The 22,858-nt window shown below is 48.5% G+C and overlaps 1 protein-coding gene across 1 annotated transcript in view; it reads left to right on the top strand.

The window, feature by feature from the left end:
* LOC142579939 (high-affinity choline transporter 1-like) overlaps positions 1 to 22,858 on the top strand; it is a 54,271-nt gene that overhangs the window by 20,101 nt on the left and 11,312 nt on the right. Inside the window, exons 4-8 of the mRNA XM_075690618.1 lie at positions 14,511 to 14,659; positions 15,100 to 15,249; positions 15,763 to 15,892; positions 16,408 to 16,625; positions 18,508 to 19,196. Coding sequence (XP_075546733.1) covers positions 14,511 to 14,659; positions 15,100 to 15,249; positions 15,763 to 15,892; positions 16,408 to 16,625; positions 18,508 to 19,196 — 1,336 coding nt within the window. The remainder of the gene's footprint in view (positions 1 to 14,510; positions 14,660 to 15,099; positions 15,250 to 15,762; positions 15,893 to 16,407; positions 16,626 to 18,507; positions 19,197 to 22,858) is intronic.

The raw sequence follows: 22,858 nt of genomic DNA, 5'->3' as shown, positions 1-22,858 counted from the left end.
GCGCTATCCCGTTATTTTTGGGGCGCCATCTGTCGAGAGCTGGTTCCCCATAAAGCCCCTCCATACACGTTTCCGCCGACCAGGTTAAGTACCGCCAACCTGCTCTCCTCCTCCACGCTCCTCTCCCACTCACCCGCTTTGCTTCCGGCGTCAAGCGGAACTTACGTAGCTGCAGCTTCCTGTTCCGAGTGGAAGTGACACTTTGTTTTTTAGCGTTGTTTACTTTCACGCCGCTGAGAGGCTTCAATTGCACGAGCTGCGGTTGAAACTGTGAATGCGATTCCATCCAAGAACCACTGCCTACTGTAACCAGCGATCTGCTCGTGTTCGCTGCTTCGCATCAACTTGCGACGGGTTGTGGTACGAGCGAGAACGTACAGTGAAATGTAGTGCCTGGGCGCTTGGAGTCCAGTGCCGTTTTTCGTGCATTTGGAAAACAGCGACCGCGAACTGCTACTTCAACGGAATACAACAGCTTGTCCCCTTTGCATTCTTCCTATGGTGATTGCCACAGCGCTGCTAAGCACCCGCGGGCATCTCACCATCGTCAACTAGCAGTCAAAGCGAAAATTCCCGCAGCGCAACTCAAGGAACCGGAAACGCCGGAACCGGAAATTTTAAAAACGGAAATGCCGGAACTGGATTTGGTGTGAGAGGAAAACGCGGCGCAAAACGCTAACAGCAGTCAAAGCGGAAATTCCTGCAGCGCAACTCCAGGAAGCGGGAACGCCGGAACCGGAAATTTTGAAACCAGAAATACCGGAACCGGATTTGGTGTGAGGGGAAAAGGCGTCGCACAACAAAGGCTGTCCCTACTTAAGAAAGCGGCGGTGGTGCGTAGATGCAGGGGTTTTATTCGGGAAGACGTCAAAGTAGACAGCTTCGCGAAAACAGTATCGAAGTCAAAAATGAGGCAGGCTAATTTCCTGTCGAAACAATATGGCGGCTGAGCAGGACGCTTGGAAAGCCGACAGGAAAGTTGTCCGTGCACAAGAAAACGTAGGCACGTTACATCCTAAGCCCTTAAAGGGGCATTAAACGTTAATATTAAGTGAACGTGGACTGTTTAAATACCATCCCGGAAACCTTGAAAGGCTTGTTTCATGCAAAGAAGAGACTTATTTGAAGTGAAAATGCGTTCTGAAGCGTCCGCGTACTTCTAGCGTAGTTGAAATCCCCCGCCCTGCTATCGAGGAGTGCTGACGTCATGGTCTCATAGTGACGTAGCTCCGTCGGTGACAAAACGGCGCCCGCAGACGGCGCTACGGCTTTTCTGCGCAAAACGCAAACGCACGGCCAGAAACAGAGCCAAGACGGAGCCCACAGCAGTGCGAAAACGGAACTATGGTGGCTATCGGACGGGAAAGCTCGCGACGATAAGCTGGTTCTTTATTTTATGACGCCAACTTTGACGCTCGTTGCAATGGACGACTCTGACGACGACACATTGGCTCGGGATGCTGGGTTTGACTTCAGCGATTTAAGCAATGATGAACGTGACCTACTGCGGAGGGCTCGCGCTGCCGGCGTCGTTGCGTACTGCTACGACGGCAACTGCATGTCATGGCTGTACATATTCGCACATTTGTAGCTTTTGCTTTGTGAAAACCAAATGCCGACCTCACCGCCCCGTCTTCGACCTGCAGTTGTTCTTGCGCTTCGGAGAATGCAGGCAAGACCGACGGAACAGCGCTGCGGGAAAGCATTGCTTTGAAAGGCACTCCACACGACTTCAGTAAGTCGGCGTTGAACTCGTAATCCTCTGGACGAAAGTGCAGCGGGCACACTTTGCGATTTTTCGGCTCTTTGCCAACGCGCATTGGCAGAGGTACGGCACTTAACCACTTCGATCGGAGAGGTTCACTCGCTGGCACACAGTGATAAGCAACGTTGGATTCGCCGCTGCAACTGCCCTTGGCCAAGTTCCGCGGACCGTTCGCGCATCCCACGACATCACATGGACGTGGCATTCTCGCTTCTTGTTCCAAATGCAAGTTTCGCGAGCCAGCAGAACCAGCGCAGCACGACGCGATAACGAAACAACTGAAACTCCAAAGCGCGCGCGGCGCAGAGTCGAGCGTGCAGAGTCGAGCGAAAACGAAACCTTTCGACCACCCATACTACCCTCAAGTCTAAATATTTTAAGGCAGTTTGTCGTGTGCGTATCATGGCCACGCATGCTTATATCGCCTTTCCGTTTCTCTACCACGGTTGCACTTTAATACCACGGCGCTGCAAGTTTGCTTCAGAGACTTTCCTTTCCTTCCCTCTTCTCCGCCCTTAAACTGGCTCTCTTAACTACTACACGCAGAGCCAAAGCAACAGCGCGCATGCGATCCCATAGATGAGATGAATACATATATATAGAAAAGTATCAGTCATAGCTCTCGTACTATAGCCTTCTGAGCCGTTTCCTTTTTTTTTCTTTTTTTTTCTTTGAAAGAAGTCCTATTAGGATTATTATAATTACAAGAAGGTATTTCGCCCTCGCCAGCAGCAGTACTTGAGATAGCTATTCCGGCGGCTAGCTTCCCACGCTATGCGTGCCGCCCTCGCACCTGTTTAAGCTTTTTCCTAGACGCTAGAGCCATACAATGTCCGCGCAACCTTGAGCGATCGGAAAGCGCGTTTTCCACTCTTGGCCGGCGGAGAGGGGAGACTTCGTTCCGGCCGCGAAGCTCTCTACATCTCAGTAAGGTGCCTGGTGGTGGTCTCGTGCTGACGATGCCCTCTCGGTGAGCGCATATTTCCCCCCTCATCTATTAAGAGATTCAATACATACAAGCATTTGTCTCGCAAACCAGATTTATTTCAAGGGAATTTTCCACGTCTCAATAATTTCTCTCGTCGTATTCGAGTGCTGATTGCCGTGTTATAGTTTGTTAACGAAGCTTCCCCTCAAGTCTAAATATTTTAAGGCAGTTTTCCTAGTCTCTAAAGCCGCTCGAGTTCACGCTGCTCCTCTGGCGGCCATTTTTCCAAGAAATTATACCTGGACATCATCAGTCCCTTTCCACATAAGTATGAGGCTCGGAGCAGGAGCTATGGCGCTTGAAAGTAACCGTTGGCTTGACGAACCAACCGACTGGGCTACCTTTCCGGGCAACATTGAAGGATCACGAGTTCAAACCACATGTTATGTTCCTTTCCCCCCCTTTTTTTTCTTTCATTTAATGTATTTTCCTTCATTTTATCACTGTACAGAAACCCTCCTAAAAAAATTATATATCCTCAATTATGTGTGGCCACACATGTGCAGGTCATAAATACCAGGTTCTCTAGCCGAGTGCCATCCATGCGGTATAACCGAGCTCAGATTGGTCCACTTTGACTGATCAAATAGGGCACCACTGTAGGTTAAATGAGGCGTACAACTCCTGCGGGACCCGCCGTGGTTGCTCAGTGGTTATGGTGTTAGACTGCTGAGCACGAGGTCGCGGGATCGGTCCCCGGCCACGGCGGCCGCATTTCGATGGGGGCGAAATGCGAAAACGCCCTTGTACTTAGAATTAGGTGCACGTTAAAGAACCCCAGGTGGTCGAAATTTTCGGAGTCCTCCACTACGGCGTGCATAATCAGAAAGTGGTTTTGTCACGGAAAACCCCATAATTCAATTTTTAATTTAACTCCTGCGGGGACGGTAGAGTATCCGTCTCCAGTGCAAGAGGACCGTGATTCAAATCCCGGTGCAGCGCAATTCTCCACCGGAAAATACAAAAAAAAACCGTGTGTTGAGAAAATTGCACAAACAGGCCTGGAGTGCGGCCTGATCCCGGTGACCAGAACCGGTAACGCACTCTCTCACCAGAGCAGGATTGGCCACCCTGGTGCAGTACTTGGCCACAACCTCCTATATGAATACAAAAATCAAACCCCGGCCCTCAGTCCCCAGCAGCCGCGAAGCAACTGGCCATGGCGGCGGTCAGATCTGTGACGCTGCAGAGGGTGCTAAGAATACCTGGCTCCGGACAGGCCGCCATTGGAATCTGAACCTGGCAACGTTTAACGTTAGAACGCTATCTAGTGAGGCGAGTCTAGCAGTGTTATTGGAGGAATTAGAGGGTAGTAAATGGGATATAATAGGGCTCAGTGAGGTTAGGAGGACAAAAGAAGCATATACAGTGCTAAAAAGCGGGCATGTACTGTGTTACCGGGGCTTAGCGGAGAGGCGAGAACTAGGAGTCAGATTCCTGATTAATAAGGAAATAGCTGGTAACATACAGGAATTCTATAGCATTAACGAGAGGGTGGCAGGTCTTGTTGTGAAACTTAATAAGAGGTACAAATTGAAGGTGGTACAAGTCTATGCCCCTACATGCAGTCATGATGACCAGGAAGTCGAAAGCTTTTATGAAGATGTGGAATCGGCGATGGGTAAAGTCAAAACAAAATACACTATACTGATGGGCGACTTCAATGCCAGGGTAGGCAAGAAGCAGGCTGGAGACAAGTCAGTGGGGGAATATGGCATAGGCTCTAGGAATAGCAGAGGAGAATTATTAGTAGAGTTTGCAGAAGAGAATAATATGCGGATAATGAACACCTTTTTCCGCAAGCGGGTTAGCCGAAAGTGGACGTGGAGGAGCCCGAATGGTGAGACTAGAAATGAAGTCGACTTCATACTCTGCGCGAACCCTGGCATCATACAAGATGTAGACGTGCTCGGCAAGGTACGCTGCAGTGACCATAGGATGGTAAGAACTCGAATTAGCCTAGACTTGAGGAGGGAAAGGAAGAAACTGGTACACAAGAAGCCAATCAATAAGTTAGCGGTAAGAGGGAAACTAGAGGAATTCCGGATCAAGCTACAGAACAGGTATTCGGCTTTAACTCAGGAAGAGGACCTTAGTGTCGAAGCAATGAACGACTATCTCATGGGCATCATTAAGGAGTGCGCAATAGAAGTCGGTGGTAACGCCGTTAGACGGGAAACCAGTAAGCTATCGCAGGAGACGAAAGATCTGATCAAGAAACGCCAATGTATGAAAGCCTCTAACCCTACAGCTAGAATAGAACTGGCAGAACTTTCTAAGTTAATCAACAAGCGTAAGACAGCGGACATCAGGAACTATAATATGGATAGAATTGAACAGGCTCTCAGGAACGGAGGAAGCCTAAAAACAGTGGAGAAGAACCTAGGAATAGGCAAGAATCAGATGCGTGCGTTAAGAGACAAAGCCGGCAATATCGTTACTAATATGGATGAGATAGTTCAAGTGGCTGAGGAGTTCTATAGAGATTTATACAGTACCAGTGGCACCCACGACGATAGTGGAAGAGAGAATAGCCTAGAGGAATTCGAAATCCCACAGGTAACGCCAGAAGAAGTAAAGAAAGCCTTAGGAGCTATGCAAAGGGGGAAGGCAGCTGGGCATGATCAGGTAACAGCAGATTTGTTGAAGGATGGTGGTCAGATTGTTCTAGAGAAACTGGCCACCCTGTATACGCAATGCCTCATAACCTCGAGCGTACCGGAATCTTGGAAGAACGCTAACATAATCCTAATCCATAAGAAAGGGGACGCCAAAGACTTGAAAAATTATAGACCGATCAGCTTACTGTCCGTTGCCTACAAAGTATTTACTAAGGTAATCGCAAATAGAATCAGGAACACCTTAGACTTCTGTCAACCAAAGGACCAGGCAGGATTCCGTAAAGGCTACTCGACAATAGACCATATTCACACTATCAATCAAGTGATAGAGAAATGTGCAGAATATAACCAACCCTTATATATAGCTTTCATTGATTACGAGAAAGCGTTTGATTCAGTCGAAACCTCAGCAGTCATGGAGGCATTACGGAATCAGGGTGTCGATGAGCCATATGTAAAGATACCGGAAGATATCTATAGCGGCTCCACAGCCACCGTAGTCCTCCACAAAGAAAGCAACAAAATCCCTATAAAGAAAGGCGTCAGACAGGGAGATACGATATCTCCAATGCTGTTCACAGCATGTTTACAGGAGGTATTCAGAGGCCTGGAGTGGGAAGAATTGGGGATAAAAGTTGATGGAGAATACCTTAGCAACTTGCGATTCACTGATGATATTGCCTTGCTTAGTAACTCAGGTGACCAATTGCAATGCATGATCACTGACCTGGAGAGGCAAAGCAGAAGGGTGGGTCTGAAAATTAATCTGCAGAAAACTAAAGTATTGTTTAACAGTCTCGGAAGAGAACAGCAGTTTACGATAAGTAGCGAAGCACTGGAAGTGGTAAGGGAATACATCTACTTAGGGCAGGTAGTGACCACGGATCCGGATCATGAGACTGAAATATCCAGAAGAATAAGAATGGGCTGGGGTGCGTTTGGCAGGCATTCTCAAATCATGAACAGCAGGTTGCCACTATCCCTCAAATGGAAAGTGTATAACAGCTGTGTGTTACCAGTACTCACATATGGGGCAGAAACCTGGAGGCTTACAAAAAGGGTTCTGCTGAAATTGAGGACGACGCAACGAGCTATGGAAAGAAGAATGATGGGTGTGACGTTAAGGGATAAGAAAAGAGCGGATTGGGTGAGGCAACAAACGCGGGTAAACGACATCTTAGTTGAAATCAAGAAAGAGAAATGGTCATGGGCCGGACATGTAATGAGGAGGGAAGATAACCGATTGTCACTAAGGGTTACGGACTGGATTCCAAGGGAAGGGATGCGTAGCAGGGGGTGGCAGAAAGTTAGGTGGGCGGATCACATTAAGACGTTTGCAGGGACAACATGGCCACAATTAGTACATGACCGGGGTAGTTGGAGAAGTATGGGAGAGGCCTTTGCCCTGCAGTGGGCGTAACTAGGCTGATGATGATGATGATGACTACTGAAGGGTAACGTCAAAATGTTATTTTTTCTTGGAATTGAACAGAAGTAGACAAGTAGCATCTTTTCCCGACTTATAACCTAATGAAATGATCTTTTTAATACGAGTAGTTGAGTACTAGTGACATAAATTATGATGAGGAGCGCCTTCGTCATCGGGCTACTACCGAATTGTCGTTGGAAGGTCTCAAATCGTGTCGTGCATTTACCTCAATTTCTCGGTTACCAAAGCTCTGTTCGCGATTATATTGACGCCTTAGACGTTCTACAGCATTGCTTTATCGCTTTAACTTGAGTTCATAGTAACCTTTAGTGTCCCTTTAATGTAAGCTACATCGCGTTTTTCATTGTTTTGCAGGCGCAAATACTTAAGATACAGAAATAATGGGTGCTTTTCTCAACTTGTTCTTGTCGCCGCGAGGTAACGTCGCGTCGCAGAAGCGTCTTCCGTGCGTCTTCCAGACGGCTAGAAACTCGTTTGAGTAAATGGCCTCAAAGCTTTCTCGGCTGTCACCTTAACTGCCTACGTAGACTGTCTCCGATGCTGGTCATAATTGGAACACAGTATAAATCTCACTAAATATACTAACAACGAATGGACGGAACAAACGGAAGCTACGTTCGAAGCACTTCAGATCGATCGAGGCAGACTCCGAAGCCACTTGTTCAGATACATGTAATATGTAGAAATGCTTTTATGAGACAACGCCCGGGCCAATCTGAATGAGATTTGTTCCACTTGATAGAAGAAAGGTAAATTCTAATGACTCTAGGAAGCAAAGTCTTGATTTAGGGCCTGGAATAAAGAAAAAAAGAGTCAATTTAGCGTACGCTAAAGAGGATGAAGGCGAAAGCGAAGGTTGATTTTTTTTCTGCTAGCCTTGTTTTCTTTCTTTCTTTCTTACTTTCTCTTTTTGTTTCGCGGCGCAACGCTGACGGCGTTGCGCGTGAGCTGTTCTGATTGTCTCGTTTCGCGCAGCGCACGATTTTGCGCGCTATGCACGAGGCCACATGACTAGCGGTATAATTCAGTGCTACACGAATAGTGAAGCAGAACAAGTGAATCGCACAGCTTGATCACGCGCTCGAACACGGTAGAAAATGGCATAGTTTCGGTGCCTGCGCACGTGACTGCACGACCGTAGGAACAAGCAGACGAAGCGGAAGTAGTGCTTTGGTGCGAAATAAAAAAAACAAAACAAAACAGGCAGACATCCCGTTAGCGTATTTTATTACTTCTCTAAACTTCAGTTCGTCAATTCAAGCACCACATCACAGAAGTAACAGATGTTGCCTTGAATAATTCTCGAAGTCACGTGTCACCGCGAGCGACGTCATGTAGGCGCAGGGACACGAGTACGTCACTGTCCGGCTTGCAGCGCGGTCGCCGCGTGAGAAAAGGAAAGCGGCGTTCGGATTGACCGATGGATAGTTGCCACATTCAACTTGCGCATCGTGAAGCGCTATCAATAGTTCTATACGCAGTAAAGTCTGCAAAGGCGTCTAACCAGGCGCAGCAAGGAATGAGCGCGCACTGTCAAGCATGCTTCTGGTCTGACCTTAAGTTTCGCGTAGTTCGAGGCTAGATGGTTGTTCAAAAATAGTCGAAATTAGCGAGACCCGATGATTACGACATCGATATAAGCAGGGTGGCCAAAGCTTTATTTCCTATGGGGGCGGCCACGGCCGATCGTGAGCAGACTGTAGTCGGCTTCTTCCGGAAGTACGCAATTATTATAGAAATTCGAAAGTAACAGATTTTCACTTACTTCAGCCTGCTTATAAAAGTGCGTCAATAAATATATACGATAACAGTATGCAGAAGTGCGTTGATCCAAATACTCTTCTTGATTGATGTCAGCCATAGAGTTTTTCACTATACTACCTATCGGAAAATCTGGCGCTGCTGCTCTGTGGTATGGATGGGAATGCCGGTATATTGTGACTTCGGCTTGGCATCGTCCTCAGAGAGCCAGGACACCTCGAAGACGCGCCTGGCAAGCACCGTTCCCTCTGTTACAATGATTCATCTTTTACTAAATCAGAATGTAAAAAGCTGTTTTAGCCTTATTATTACACAAAACATGTTTTGTTTAACTATGAGAACTTGTTATTGCATGTATAACTATATGAAACGTAAAAAGTATCCGCGAGCCGCTAAAGTTGGAGGACAGACGACAAGATTCGCGCTCGCTTCGGAACAGTTTGTCGTCTGTTCTTGCTTTTCTTCGCTTGGTTATACATTGTAGGTGAGTAAACTTCAGTGCTAGATGTAATATGCGTGAATGGAAACATTTTATAAGGATCTTACTTTAAGAAAGCGCTATTTGTGTGGCCATATCTACATTTTAGACGAAGCCTCTTACAACACCAGCCAACACAAGCCTCGCAGACACATATACCATCATTCTCATGACGGCACAGCGCCCCTTAGGAACCTCCCATAGACGGTAGCGCCTGATTTCCCTCTAGTGTTATAGCGAGAAACTCTAGGTCAGCTATGGGCCAATAGCAGTCGCCTATGGGAGTGCGCTATATCACGAAATAAAGCGTCGAGAAAAGAATGAGGAGCACGCTTATGTTCATAAGTAAAACACTTGCTTGGGCAAGTTGGTTCATGCTTGAAGTAGTATAGTCAATGCGCAGAAGACCAGGACTCAAGAAGAACACAAACGAGAGGACCGGCGCAACAATATGTTTTGTTCAATGTGTTATGTTCATAAGAGAACATTTGAGAGAAAGATGACTTCGCGCTCCGTTTGCGAGCTCCACGCGCCGCGCACGACTGCGGAATTTGGCTGAGATGTTTAGACCAGTGTATGCTATCCACGCACTGTGTTTTCTCACCAAGGCCGAGGGTTGGTTCAGGATCCCTTTGGAGGTGTGCTGGCTGAAAATGTTTTTCGAGCCTTTATTGCTCCTTTGGATAGCCGTCGATCCAGTGATGGCACTAGGAAACCTCAGTTCCCTGAGAGTGCGACGAATAGTTTCTTTATCTGCAACGAGTTCAAAACGGACGCCAAAAGCAGCATGGTCTGGGACGGGTAAAGGTGACCTGTCACGTCACCGAAACTTGTCTCGTTGCACCACATATTACTGCCACTTTGGCCAAGCTGGCAAAAGCTGAGTCGATTCAGCAATCGACGAGGCAGGAGGGGAGATAGTGCTCCCCCCCCCCCACCTTTGTTTCCAAATTTTGCCGCTTTCGGCTAAGCGGTCATTGTACGGCCTTCAAGAACCTCACCCCGCCACTTCTGCTTTCGAATCGATGATCGCTTTCGGCGATAACACCTCGTCGGCGACTGTGTCGCCGTCAGGTGGGAGCTGATTGGCTGGTTGAGCAAAATCTGCTGAGCTCCTTAGCTTGTTTTTCCCTACGTCACGCAAAGGCGATCGCCGCCGAGGAAATCCTCTGATGAGTCTCCTTTTTCACGTCCGCACCCACGCTGCGCTTTACCCGCGTTTGGAACGGATCGTACAAAAAGGGGTGTAATTAATCATTTGTGCTCCTGTCGAGAAATCGGGACTTCGTACCGCAGTTATGGAGTGAAACGATAAATAAAAAAAGGAAAAAAAAAGCAGAGTACAAAGCTTTTTGGGTCAGTACTCCCTTTATGGCCAATAGTAAATTTTGTTTCTACGCTGAAAATTGCTACGCTCCTTCTAACGAGCTTTCTACCGCAATAATTTTTCAAATTCGTTCATTAATAGCAGCGATAGAAATATTTGAAGTGTCGCGAACCCATGATTTCAGGAGGCGAGCTTCACTGTCAAAATGGACGCTCTCTCCACTTGCCCCGTCTAGTCTAGCCTCCGCACTCAAAATTCCTTCCCCGCGTTCTCCCGTACCGTAGACGGAGGATCGCGTCAGCTACGCGTCACTGAGCCCCGCCTTCTTTTTCTTTCTGACGTTATTGCTGCGCGGCGGGCTTCCGGTTACAGACCTTCGCCCGTGCCCACGAGCTGTTGCGTTTGCGCTTGTTTCGTTCCGCTCCGTGCAAGAGCTTCCAAGCTGTGCGCGATACACCTGCGTTGTCATCTGGCCGCTGCTGTGAACTGGATCCGTCAGTGTGCGCACATTTGGCGAGGCTGGCCCGGCTCACGGATCTTTACCGCGAGACGCCGCGTCATGGTACCGCTGGCACGGCATCATAAGTCAGTGCCACATAAACACTGAGGCAGACGCTCGCGGATCACAGAGCATGACCGTGCGCTGGCACTTGTAGAAAACGGCATACTTTCGTTCCCCGTGCGTGCGACTGCACGACGTGGGAACAACAAGCAGACGAAACAGAAGTGCATCTCTTTTTCTAAGGTACGAAGTAAAACAAAAACAAGATAAACACGCAGACATTCGGTTCGTGTGTTTTATTATTTGCTTAAACTTTAATCGTCTATTGAAGCAACAGGTCAAATAAATACTTGCTGTTGCATTTACTAATTCTCAAATTCACGCGTCACTGTGAGTGACGTCACAGCAGTGCTAACTACGTAGGTTCACTTGTGCGAATGACGTCGACTGGGAGCGCGGCACCCGCGAGGAGAAGCGAGCACGACTTTTGGTTCGAAATTTCAGCCGTTCTCGTGAGGCGTAGCGGTGTAATACTTTGCAGGCACGATTGTAATCGCGCATTGTATGCACCGCTCTTGCCAGCTCATAATGGCCAGAACTGGTGAGAATTGTTCTTCAAAGGAAAACGGAAGAGAAAAATTATTTATTCTGTATTTCAGTAAATCACCCTTCTACAATGCCAAAATCACCACTCGTACCACGATAAGACGCTTGGTGAGCCAGAAAAACTGCAATAACAAAACACGGGTGCTGACGCCCCCTTGAAGTTCTCGCAACAGTTCACTGTGATATCATGGATTTTGACACCGTTTTCTAGCTTGTCTAGGGCATAGGTAATTTTACATTGTGTTCTCATGGAGCCAGAGATTGAACATGGCGAGTTTCGGAAACCTCTGCTGAGCCAAAGTGGCCTGAATATGAAAAAAACACTTTCGTGTCGACACAGTGACGTACCGACTTTCGGAATTCGGCCCGAAATTCAAAAACTTCGACCTTCATTATTTTCTTGTAATAATCAACCTATTATTTCGAAATTAACGGCAACAATGTCTTCAAAAACGTTCTTTCCGTCTAAACTGATTTATTGTTTTAATGTCCTTTGAGCTTTGTACAGCCCCTAGAATATTGCATTCAACACCGTAGCTTTTGCGTGAATCGCGTTCTTATGAGGGAAATGTCTACAATTTTGAAAGGTTTCCATGAACACCTACCTGTTCGTCAAATATTGCAGTGGTTGTCGAGAAAACAGATTTCTTTTTCTATTTATTTAAACAGGAGCCCCCGCTTCCTGTTGAAGCGCAGTGCAATCCACTGCCCCCATATTTGCAATACGCGGCACCTATATAAGGGTCTGGATGCTCAGACCTCTCGTGGGCCACCAGAAGACTCGCACTTAAGTAATAATGTGTAATTAATTAATCGGAATCTGTTACATTTGTTGATAATATTGCAATTAAAGAATTGCATTTTTTACTTGGTAACGCTCACTGTAATTCAGCTAATATTTTCAATGACCAATTACATGTAAACAGTTACTTTACTGACGAGATAACCTGTAACACGTGACGCAGCTTTAGGAACCTGAATTTGGTGGCAACTGCAGCACACAACGCCGGAGATTGTGCCGCGCAGCAGCCTCGCGGTTGCGCATGCTAAGACGGGCAAGTCCGGGAGCTCAGCATCTTTCTCGTGTTAACGCTCAACCAGGCGTTGTCCGCCGAACCGAACCGGAGCTGGCATGTCTCGATAGCGACTACCACTCGGGACGTTAATGCCACGAAATCGCCCACGGACCATTTGTACAGCTTCTCATTGGTCCAACCGGGGGCGTCTCCTTGTAAGACCAGCAACTATGAAACCATGAAACGCCTACACTTTAAAGAGGACCCACCTGCTGAGTAATGACAGCCTTGCGCGCAAGATGTCCGCACGTTAGAGCACCGACCCAGCGTGCACATTTGATCGATTATTCATGATCACAGCTGATTCTCAACGAATAATAAGTTCAAACGGACGTAACGTAAGAAAATTGATTTATTTTGATTATTTCCGTAATTATTTTCGTCGGGCACTAATTGGTCACATTAATCAATTACATTTTTGAATGAAGCACTTGTGATCAGTTACCTTTTCTGTAACGTGTAAAAGTCTGCCCACACCAGCGTATGCTGTGCGAATTGCGCACAAACGTATACCGTATATATACATTGAGAGGACGACAAAACTCAGAACACAGTGCTCCTCACAGGTATACCGGCAGGAACACAAGGACTGCGTTAATTTTTTAGCAGAATTGTGGCGTAGCGAAAACCAGGCATGACAGAAACAACATGAATCATGCGCACACTTTCAACTAATGTATTTCCAGGAGAAAACAGGCTATATAGAGCAGATGCGCATAAGCATAGCCAAAAGCGAAATCTGAAAAAAATATATTCGTTAGTGCGGATCACAATAGAATGTTCACTTATGCATGTGCACCCCCCCCCCCTTTTTTTTTGGATGAAATATGCCTCTGCCGACTCGCGTGTTATTGCGTCGCAACTTCGTTTTAAGAGTTCGAGTCGCTGATAGCGCGGGTTCACAGCCTGCGCCCAAGGTAAACACATTGTTTATATTCTTTTTTTTTGTCTTTCGGAAATAAATGTATTGCAAGTATATTGCGTCTTGCGCGTGTAAGTTCTGTCGTCCCTAGTCTGTTGCTGCGCCGCAATTCTAGTGTGTGTATATATATATATATATATATATATATATATATATATATATATATATATATATATATATATATGTAAACGAGAATAAAGAAAAGAGGGTTAACCGAGGGGCCCGACTTTTATTAGTCATATCATCAGAAGCCAAGAAACACTGACACAGAGGAAAACATAGGGGAAATCTTTACGCGCAAGTAAGGTTGCCCTCGGTCTCAGTGTTTGTTGGCTTCTTATGATATGACATATATATATATATATATATATATATATATATATATATATATATATATATATATATATATATATATATATATATATATATATATATATATATATAAATATACATACACGCAACTAGTCCAACAATGTGTTTGATTGAGCCCTCTTAAAGGCGTGACGGTTTAAGGTCGAGGCATCTGTTTCTATCGTTTCTCCTGGCGGTTGTCGTTACCGTCCGCTTATGCCATTGGCGCTTCTGCCTACTATTGCGACATGTTCCACACAAAGCAAAACATATCATCGTTTATTCGGACACACTGGTTCATGATTTTGAAGACAGTGCCTTCCTTAGCGAGTCACCTCCACTTTTCTGTGTCTGGTTTCTGGGTTTCTAGCATTTTTCGCTGACCGATCCCGAAGACAGTGTAATCTGAAAACGCGGGCCAGTGCCGAAAGTAGTGTAGTCTAAATTGGGGCGTTTCCATGGGTATCTAGAATAAAACTAAGTACAGTAAAAAAAATTAGGCACTCCTACTCACTTCCTACTCTCCCAACTGAGCGCTGAAGCTGTAAGCGCCGTGCGCAGTGACTGTGCCCATTATTACCCCCAAACTTGCTCAGGAAGACATTGTCTTTGATGGACTTCCAACTGGGTGGTTGAATCGCATTCCAATTATTCACTGCGTAGGCGCCACCGTAGAGGTCATCATGGACTTTGAGCGCACAGAGTCGGTGATCGCGTCGGCGTGCATTGCCCTTTTCTACACTTTCACGGGCGGCCTCTACTCGGTCGCCTACACGGACGTCATCCAGCTCCTTGCCATCTTCTTCGGCCTGGTATGTTGTCCTTTGGTTGTCTTTCCTGCTAAACATTCTCCATAAATGATACTGTGTGTGACGACAGTAAGAGGCATCTGTATAATCTAGGACCTCGTAAGGTCCTAGATGAGGTCCTATATCATGCCTTAAGGCAGGGCGTTCTGGAATTGTTTTCTCACTAACGTGCCTTCAGAAGCCTAAATTTAAGGAGGGAGCTGGTTAACGTTTCGATAGGTGGACCTATACTAGTCGAAGGTGGCCTTGTCATGCTCGGAGGGCTGACAAGGCACCTTTGACAAAGATAAGTCCACTTACTGGAACATTGGCCAGCCTTCCCGAGGCGCTTTTTCCCTGTTTATGTAACTTCAGCACCACAGTCTTCAGTAGTGTAATTGTGCTTTTCTATATTGGTCACATGGCACATGGCTGATGGCGCGTCCTTGCCCTTCGTCGCTCAGTGGCTGTCGGTGCCCTTCGCCATGTTCCACGAGGCAGTGGGCCCGATCTCGTACCCGAGGAACGACTTTGTGGGTAGCGTCGAGTGGCAGGACTTCGGCAACTACTGGGACTCCATGCTCCTCCTCATGATGGGCGGCGTGCCCTGGCAGGTTGGTGGACCCTGTGTCCCGAACCGACTTATCACCGCTCGTGTGGCCACCTCCTTTACGCCGGTTCCAGGCTAGTGCACTACTCTCCTGCGACAATAGGAACACAAATACCCTCTCGCATTCAGCGGAAAATATTGTTGCTGCGTGTACTATTCGCCGCACGTTTTCCAATGGTGCATGGACCTGCGAACCTGAGGCTAATGGCTTTTCTGTAGCGTTCGGGAAAGTCGCCTATCTTTGCAGTGCGCGCTCGAAAAATACTGCGGTAATAGAAGGGGACTCAGTGACACATAGAAGCTGTGCTAAAGACATGGACAGGTACGAAAACCTGTTATATCTCGCAATGTCCTGCATGTATTAGGAACGGTCGAGTGAAGTCCTCGCCTGCTCTAGCGCTGCTTGTGCAACGTGACAATTCACCGACTAAACCAAGTTTCCCTGCTAAAAGCGGCCCGCCGCCTCTCTCCTTACTACCTGTCGCTCTGTAACACACTCAACGCGCTGCGCGCGCAGGTCTACTTCCAGCGGGTTCTCTCTAGCCGCACGGCCGAGGGTGCCGAGCTGCTGTCGTACATGGCGGCGTTCGGCTGCCTGTTCATGGCCATCCCACCCGTCGTCATCGGCGCCGTCGCCAAGGCAGCCAGTGAGTGCTGCAGTGCTACGCAGGGGAAAGCAGAGTGCGCGGCCAGTGCCAGCGACTTGTAATTGCCAGAATCACGGAGCAGAAAAGACCCCAAGTGCACTGCACTACAGAATTGGGTCTCATCAACCAGCCCGCCCGGTGCAGTATCAAATACGCTTCAGCTGTCAAGGAAAGCTTGCATGGAGAGGGCATTCATAACCGATGGGCATAGCCTGTAAGGATATGCCGCTCAGTGCCCGACGTGACAGGAAACGCGTGACGATCACAACGAACGGCACGTACCGCGCGTGGGAGAAATAGCAGGCCCCATTGTGCGGGGTTATCGCGGCGGCCGTTTCAACTTCGTCCTTTGCGACGTTACATGAACCTGCCATGCTCAGATGGAATTCGAGACGTTATGCATACGCCGCAGAGAACGGTATTTTCCGTTCCTGATCGGTTCTTGCCCCATGCATGGCTCGCTTTCACCTACGCGTATTCGCACCGCCAACTCTTTTCTGTGCCCTTGCGTGCAGACTTTACGAAAGCGGGCTACACGAAGGCCGTTCCACTGACGGGCGAGGCGACGTCGCTGACGTTGCCGCTGGTCCTGCAGTACCTGACGCCCGGCTTCGTCTCCGCCATGGGGCTGGGCGCCGTCTCCGCGGCGGTGATGTCGTCTTCGGACTCGTCCATTCTCAGCGCGGCCTCCATGTTCGCCTGGAATATCTACAAACTCGGCATCAGGCAGAACGTGCGTGCTCCGTCCGGTCCCTTTGTTTGTTTGTTTTATTTTTCTTCTTGGGTAACTGGGGTGCGCTAGCGTGGAGCTTCGTTCTGTAGCCAGTAGTGCAGAACGTCACAGGGCACTGTGGATTTCCTGCGGTGGGTAATCATCACAGAAGACACAGTGTGCACACACGTGCAGGTGCCACGACGGTTCGCTCAATCTGAAAAGTTGGAGCAGAGAATGTGCATTTCAGATGAATAGGCATTGGCACAATAATCACGTAATAATGACGCAGCGGATTACGATATGCAGAGGCGGAGACTATACTTACTTCTTACAGGAATCGGTACGTACCGTTTGAAATGAGAGAATTCTTTCCAAAGAAATTATCGCTCCTTATTATAAGATAAAGGATTGACCTTGGCCGATATTTCCGGATAAAGAAGCCATATCAGCGTGGAGACCGCGACGTCTGACGTGACGCAGAGACTCGGTCGTGGTGCCACCGTCTTTGCGTGATAACCGAGAATACGAGTATTGTTTTATTTATTATTTTCGTAAGTTCAAAATACTCATTTCAAAGAAGACATAAATACAGAAAGAGGTCCCATAGTGAAAAGATGTAATTTGCGAGACCCCTTGGTAATGCATACGTCAAAGAAAAACATTCATCCCTGCTTCACCTATAATCCTTAATGCGAAATACAAAAGCAGCTCTATATGCGTTTTCATTTTGCGATATATTGGCTGGCGCGGACAATCTGTCTCGTGCGGCACGTTGAAAATGGAGTGAAGCGTCACGCGACTGCGTCGCTCGCCGGGTGATCACGACAAGCAGCGTGTGGGTGACGCGTGCGCGCAGTTCACAGCAGCCGTCACAGACAGGCCTCCGCTAATGCAGCGCGTTGTTTCCATATATAGTATCGTGCGACGCGAACGCCGCATGTCATCGGTGAACAGATGAGGGCCCACTCCTCTGGCGCCATCGTGTAGTGGTCGTCGCAAGCCTAACGCGGCACTACGCTTTGCTTCTCACGCTGCGCTCAGCGTTCGCTTTCATTTTTCTCTGTCCCTTTCACTCGGTTACGCCGAGGGACAACGCCGACGCTCGCCGCGGGAATGGGCGCCAAGGAGCTGCCCTCTAAAATAACTATACAATGAACAGCATCAGGCTATTCAGAACATGTAGAGCAGCTGTAACATCATTCACTGTAGACCAGCTTTCAGTATCTACAACGTTGCGAACAATCCTATTTATGAAAAATACGATATTCATTCTACAAGTCTAAACATACAGAAGAACGTTGCAAATAAGAAGGATAATGAAAAGTTAACTGTATTTATTCCATGTAAACGCAAATTCCTTTCAAATGAATCAACAGAACCCTCGTTTATACCACCCGGCACTGAATTCCACATTGAACACGTTAAATATTTGCAGCGAGCTTGTCGTAATTAGTCGTGGGCGTAAGTAATAAGTGCTTATTTTACGTAACAAGAAGCGTCGATGGAACATGACGAAATAACTAGGATGTAGCAAAGGAAATGGAAGCTTTCCGGACGCGCACTTAAACATAAAAATTCCACTATATTTTTCCAGATTCTGCATTGTTAAAATGTTATGCGTAAAATGTAACGAAGGAGTCTGAGACATAAAACCGCTAAAAATTATAGGTATTGCTTGATTCTGAACGTGTTGAACTGAGGATAAGTGAGTAACGTACGTGTTGTCCCATGATGGGAAGCAACAGGTTATATGACGAGGGAAGCGCTATGTTTTTCCTTCTTTTTCGATTTATTCTGCAGTATAAGTATACGTGTTCTTTGGAATCACAATATTCCCTTTCAGCGTGATGCAATTCTTGTCGTTACAGTGTCCGTTCAATTGGCATTCCGTGCTTCGCAGGCCACGGAGAAGGAGGTGATCGGCGTGATGCGCGTGTCCATTGTGCTGGTGGGCGCGCTGGCCACCTTCATGGCGCTCACGGCCGACTCCATCTACGGCCTGTGGTACCTCTCCTCGGACCTGGTCTACGTGATCCTCTTCCCGCAGCTCGTGTGCGTGGTCTACCTCAAGGAGCACGTCAACACGTACGGCTCCTTCGCCGCCTACGTGGTCGGCTGCTTCCTGCGCGCGGGCGGCGGCGAGTCCATTCTCAAGATACCACCCTTCATCAAGTACCCATTTTACGACTACGAGGAGGGCGTGCAGCGCTTCCCGTTCCGCACCTTCTCCATGGTCATCAGCTTCCTCACCCTGGTGGCGGTGTCCGGCATCACCTCGTGGCTCTTCGCCGGTGGACGCGCGCCCCTCGACTGGGACGTGTTCGGCTGCTTTCAGCCCGACGCCAAGGTGCTCGACAAGGCGCCCTTGGTTGAGGGCGCGGAATCGAAGGCGCCTTCCGCTGTCGGCCCACCGCCCGCTGCCCCCGAGCCTGCGCTCACGCCGATCACGGCGGAGACGTCTGCGATTCCGGGCGGTAGTGTGTCAGCGTCGACTACACCTCATGACGCCGCAGGGATCACGCCTCATAGCACCTCGGAATACAAGCTGTCACCTGTCGAGAAGATTCCCAGTCGCATATCGCAGCACTCGTAAGTGAGCCGGCGAAGAGTCTTGTTTTTTTCCTTTGTTTTAGAGCGCAACTCTTAGACGCCTGTTCCTGCGGCGAGCGTCTTTTTGGCCGAGCGAACGAGCTCCGCGAATAATGAAAGCGAACGCGGACTGCAGTGGGAGACGCACGAAATGCGGTAGCGCAGGAGGAGTGTGCCGCGGAACCATGAGTGAGGCGGAAACCGGAGGAGGACCGGAGGGGTACGGCCTGCGCATGCGCTAAGTTGCCGATGGCCCAGGCAGCCTCAGCCTCGTGGGCAGCCTCATCTGCGCTTCGGAGGGGGAAGGGTGTGGGGCGAGGAGGGCTACGCTCGTCCGCGGCGTCATATGCTGAGGTCAGTCCGCGGTATGTGGCATGAGGACCACTGCTCCTGCAAGGGACGATGCCGAGCGGCTGCGAGGGAGGCTTGGTGTCACGCTACCTTGGAAGTTGTCGCCGCTGACACTGAAGGCACGACTTCCCAGCGATGAAGAGCCACTGTTGTCCTTGGTGGAACGAAAGCGTGAGCATAAAAGCGTAGTGTCGCGCAAGACGGCCTGTGCGGCGACGATGGCTATGTGCGATATGGCGCCAGAGTAGCGCGCGCCGTCTGTATGGAAACCAAGCGCTGGATGAGCGAACGTCTGTCTGCGGCGGCTGCTGTGAATCCCACCCCCGCGCTGGCACCACGAGCTGGCTCTCGCGATCTCCGGATTAGTGAGGCAGTGGTGCCACACTTCGCTCCGTTTGAAACGTGCCACACGAGACTGATTGCCTGCGCCAGCCAATATATCGCAAAATGATGGGAGTATCGTAATCATCGATTTTTTTTTGCGCATACATGAACCATGAATGCTGAGTGCACTTAGTGGGTTCCGTGTATCAAGATCGAAGTGTGCGCTCACTGACGGGACGTATGGACACACAAACGATCGACTACGACCAACCTTGATGCCGGCGCAGATATCCGAACGATTCGAAAACATCTCGATCAGTCTAGGCTCCCCTCCGCAACCCAGCGCTCTGGAATAGTGGTCATATTGTTCTTGTATATGGCTCACGTATACAAGGACTCAATTCGCCTCGTTGCCTTGTTCGGCAGATATCTACAGGAACACCGTTGCAGCTCAATTCTCCACGTTGTTGATGGCGTACTTCGGTTTATCTTGGACATAATGTCCGAAATAAACCGCTGCTCATCAGAGCTGCGTCGGAAAGAGAGGCACAGCTGCACAGGGGCACTATTCGCAACACCTGAAGATAAAATCTCCCGATTTCAAAAGTATCCGAATTCGTACAAATGACATAAATCACATAATCAGCGATGTAGCAAAATTAATAAACAAGTACGTCAGGGTGGGTCTGGGGAACACCACTGCAGTCCAGTTCGTGATATTGCAAAGCTGAATCCGCAAGCTGAAAGCTGCTGTACCACTGAGTCGGTTTGCGTTTCTTGGCGAGGAAACGCTTGGGTGCCTACACACTTGCGCTTAACTGAGATTATACATAGAAACGCGCTACATTCCAGAAAAGTTCCCGTTCACCTTTCTTTTGTCCGAAGAAATTGAAATAAACACTGGTATTTTACACGCCAAAACCATGATTTGATTATGAGGCACGCCGTATTAAGAGACTCCAAATTGATTTTGACCCTCTGAGTTTCTTTAACGTGCGTCCAATGCACCGTATACTGGCTTTTGCATTTCACCCCCCATCGAAATGCGGCTGCCTCGGCCGGTATTCGTTCGCGCGCCCTCGGGCATACTAATCCCACCGCAATAGCCACTGCGTAACAATGACGGGTAAAAAAAGAACCGAAATTCGAATTCTTAGACTATGTATACAGCTACTTTGCGCCAGTCAGCGCGGAGGAGTTGCCCGTTTCCAAGTTTGGTGAATGACGTCGCATCGATACTTCGCGTGCGCTTGGCCAAAAAATTCGGCACTGAACGGCAGTGCCGTTGCATGCTTCACGTGCGGTCTGGGCGAGTAAAACAGGGCCCGTGTTCACAAAGACCTCTTGGGCTAGAATTGTTCCCAAGAAAAAAAAGTCGGCCAATCCTGATGCTGGACGTACCATTAGCGAAGGGCGCCAACCAAGGGCAGAGATCATTTAGAATATGAAAGGTTTGTGTGAATTCGGCCCCAGATTTTCTCGATTACATTCAAACTAGTCTCCTCGAAAAGACATTCGCAAAAGAAAAAAAAAAGGCGGCATTGTAAATTTTTGTGCCGGCGCCAGTTGTTCGCTTACTCTTTTAGGGCCGCATCTGATTCCAGAACGGAGATGTGCGCTTTCGCAGAGAGAGAGAAACGCATTCCATTCGGCCGGTGTGCTCCGACGCAATATTATGTAAACATGTGCTTCAAGCAAATCGTTAGAGGCGTCATAGTTACTCGTACGTTTCGAAGTAATTTCGACTGCGTCGGTTTCAACACACTTTTATGCTGTTTCGTCTACTTATTCTGCTCTATAGATGGGGTTCTGCGCAGTCGTGCAGAAGAATATAGATTCACTAGCTCGCTTCGATGGTACTCAGTGTAAACGTGGCTGAGGGCTCGCTTTTATACCGAAACATGCAATGAATGTTTGTGTTCAATACGGTGTAACATAATTTGGTTTTAAACAAAATGGGCTCCAATTCATGTAGCGAAGGTGGTTGGCCAGCGAAGCTGTGTGGTGTCACTTGATCCTATATACCAATTAGACGGAGCCTATTACTGGGTGCTGCCGAGCCTGAGCGCGAAGCCGTCGTGCACATTGACGTTGTTGTAACTTTCGTCGTTCATCCTGTTCGCGCTGCTCTTCAGGAGTCCTAACTGTGCGTGGCTCGCTTTGGGCAGGAACCGCTGCGCCCTGCCTATGGCCTGAGCACGACGCCGTATAGTGCATACTGACGTCTGTTTCTGTCGCCGCTTCATAATGTCACGTGGTGGTGACGTTGAAGAACACAGTAGCAACACAACACAGCAGTAGCATAACCTGCAGTGGCCGCGAAGCGGTAACTGCAGCTTATACGATGGCATTTCCACCGGGAAACGATATGCGCGAAGGCGAGTGGGGCGAGCTTTCTGGTTCTCTTTTTTTCCTCGCACGGCTGGCTGTTCTGTTATAGCGTTGCAGTAAACTGCGCTGGGTAGCTTGGTCGGATATCAATTCACAAATATTCTTTTTCTTCCGTTTCTTTTTACTCCAGTATAGCTTGACCTGGCGAAAGCCTTTCTCGCCACTTGCATCTTGCAAGACAAGGTGACAGGAAGCAATGCGTCCTCACCACTGCCGGACAGTCACACTCACCGTCAGGTCACGCGATTAAGTTATCTTATTGCGCCGTTATTACGTGCGCTACAGAGCACATTCAAAGAAATTGGAGTATGCTTAAGCTTCGCCTTCCCCGCAGGGGCGTATGCGTAAGCACGCCTTTGGTGTGTCGCGACACCACGTACCCGAGCACACGAGGGTTGGACCCTCCCGCGTGTAGCCGTGGGCGGCTTAACCGTGTCTGGGGAAAGGGGGATCCTGGAGGTTGAGCCGATTCTGGGTGTCTGTACCTTTAAGGCCCCCCGGCGGAGGCAACACACCTCTTTGGCCTCTGCTTCACATAGACGGCACCTCCAGACTGACCCTCCTGGAGGAAATCGCCAGTCGCCTTTTCCTGTCCT

This window comes from Dermacentor variabilis, chromosome 4, assembly GCF_050947875.1.
Source record: "Dermacentor variabilis isolate Ectoservices chromosome 4, ASM5094787v1, whole genome shotgun sequence".
NCBI lineage: Eukaryota > Metazoa > Arthropoda > Arachnida > Ixodida > Ixodidae > Dermacentor > Dermacentor variabilis.
The sequence above is the reverse complement of the archived record's forward strand: the minus strand, read 5'-3'. Positions and strand labels throughout refer to the sequence as shown.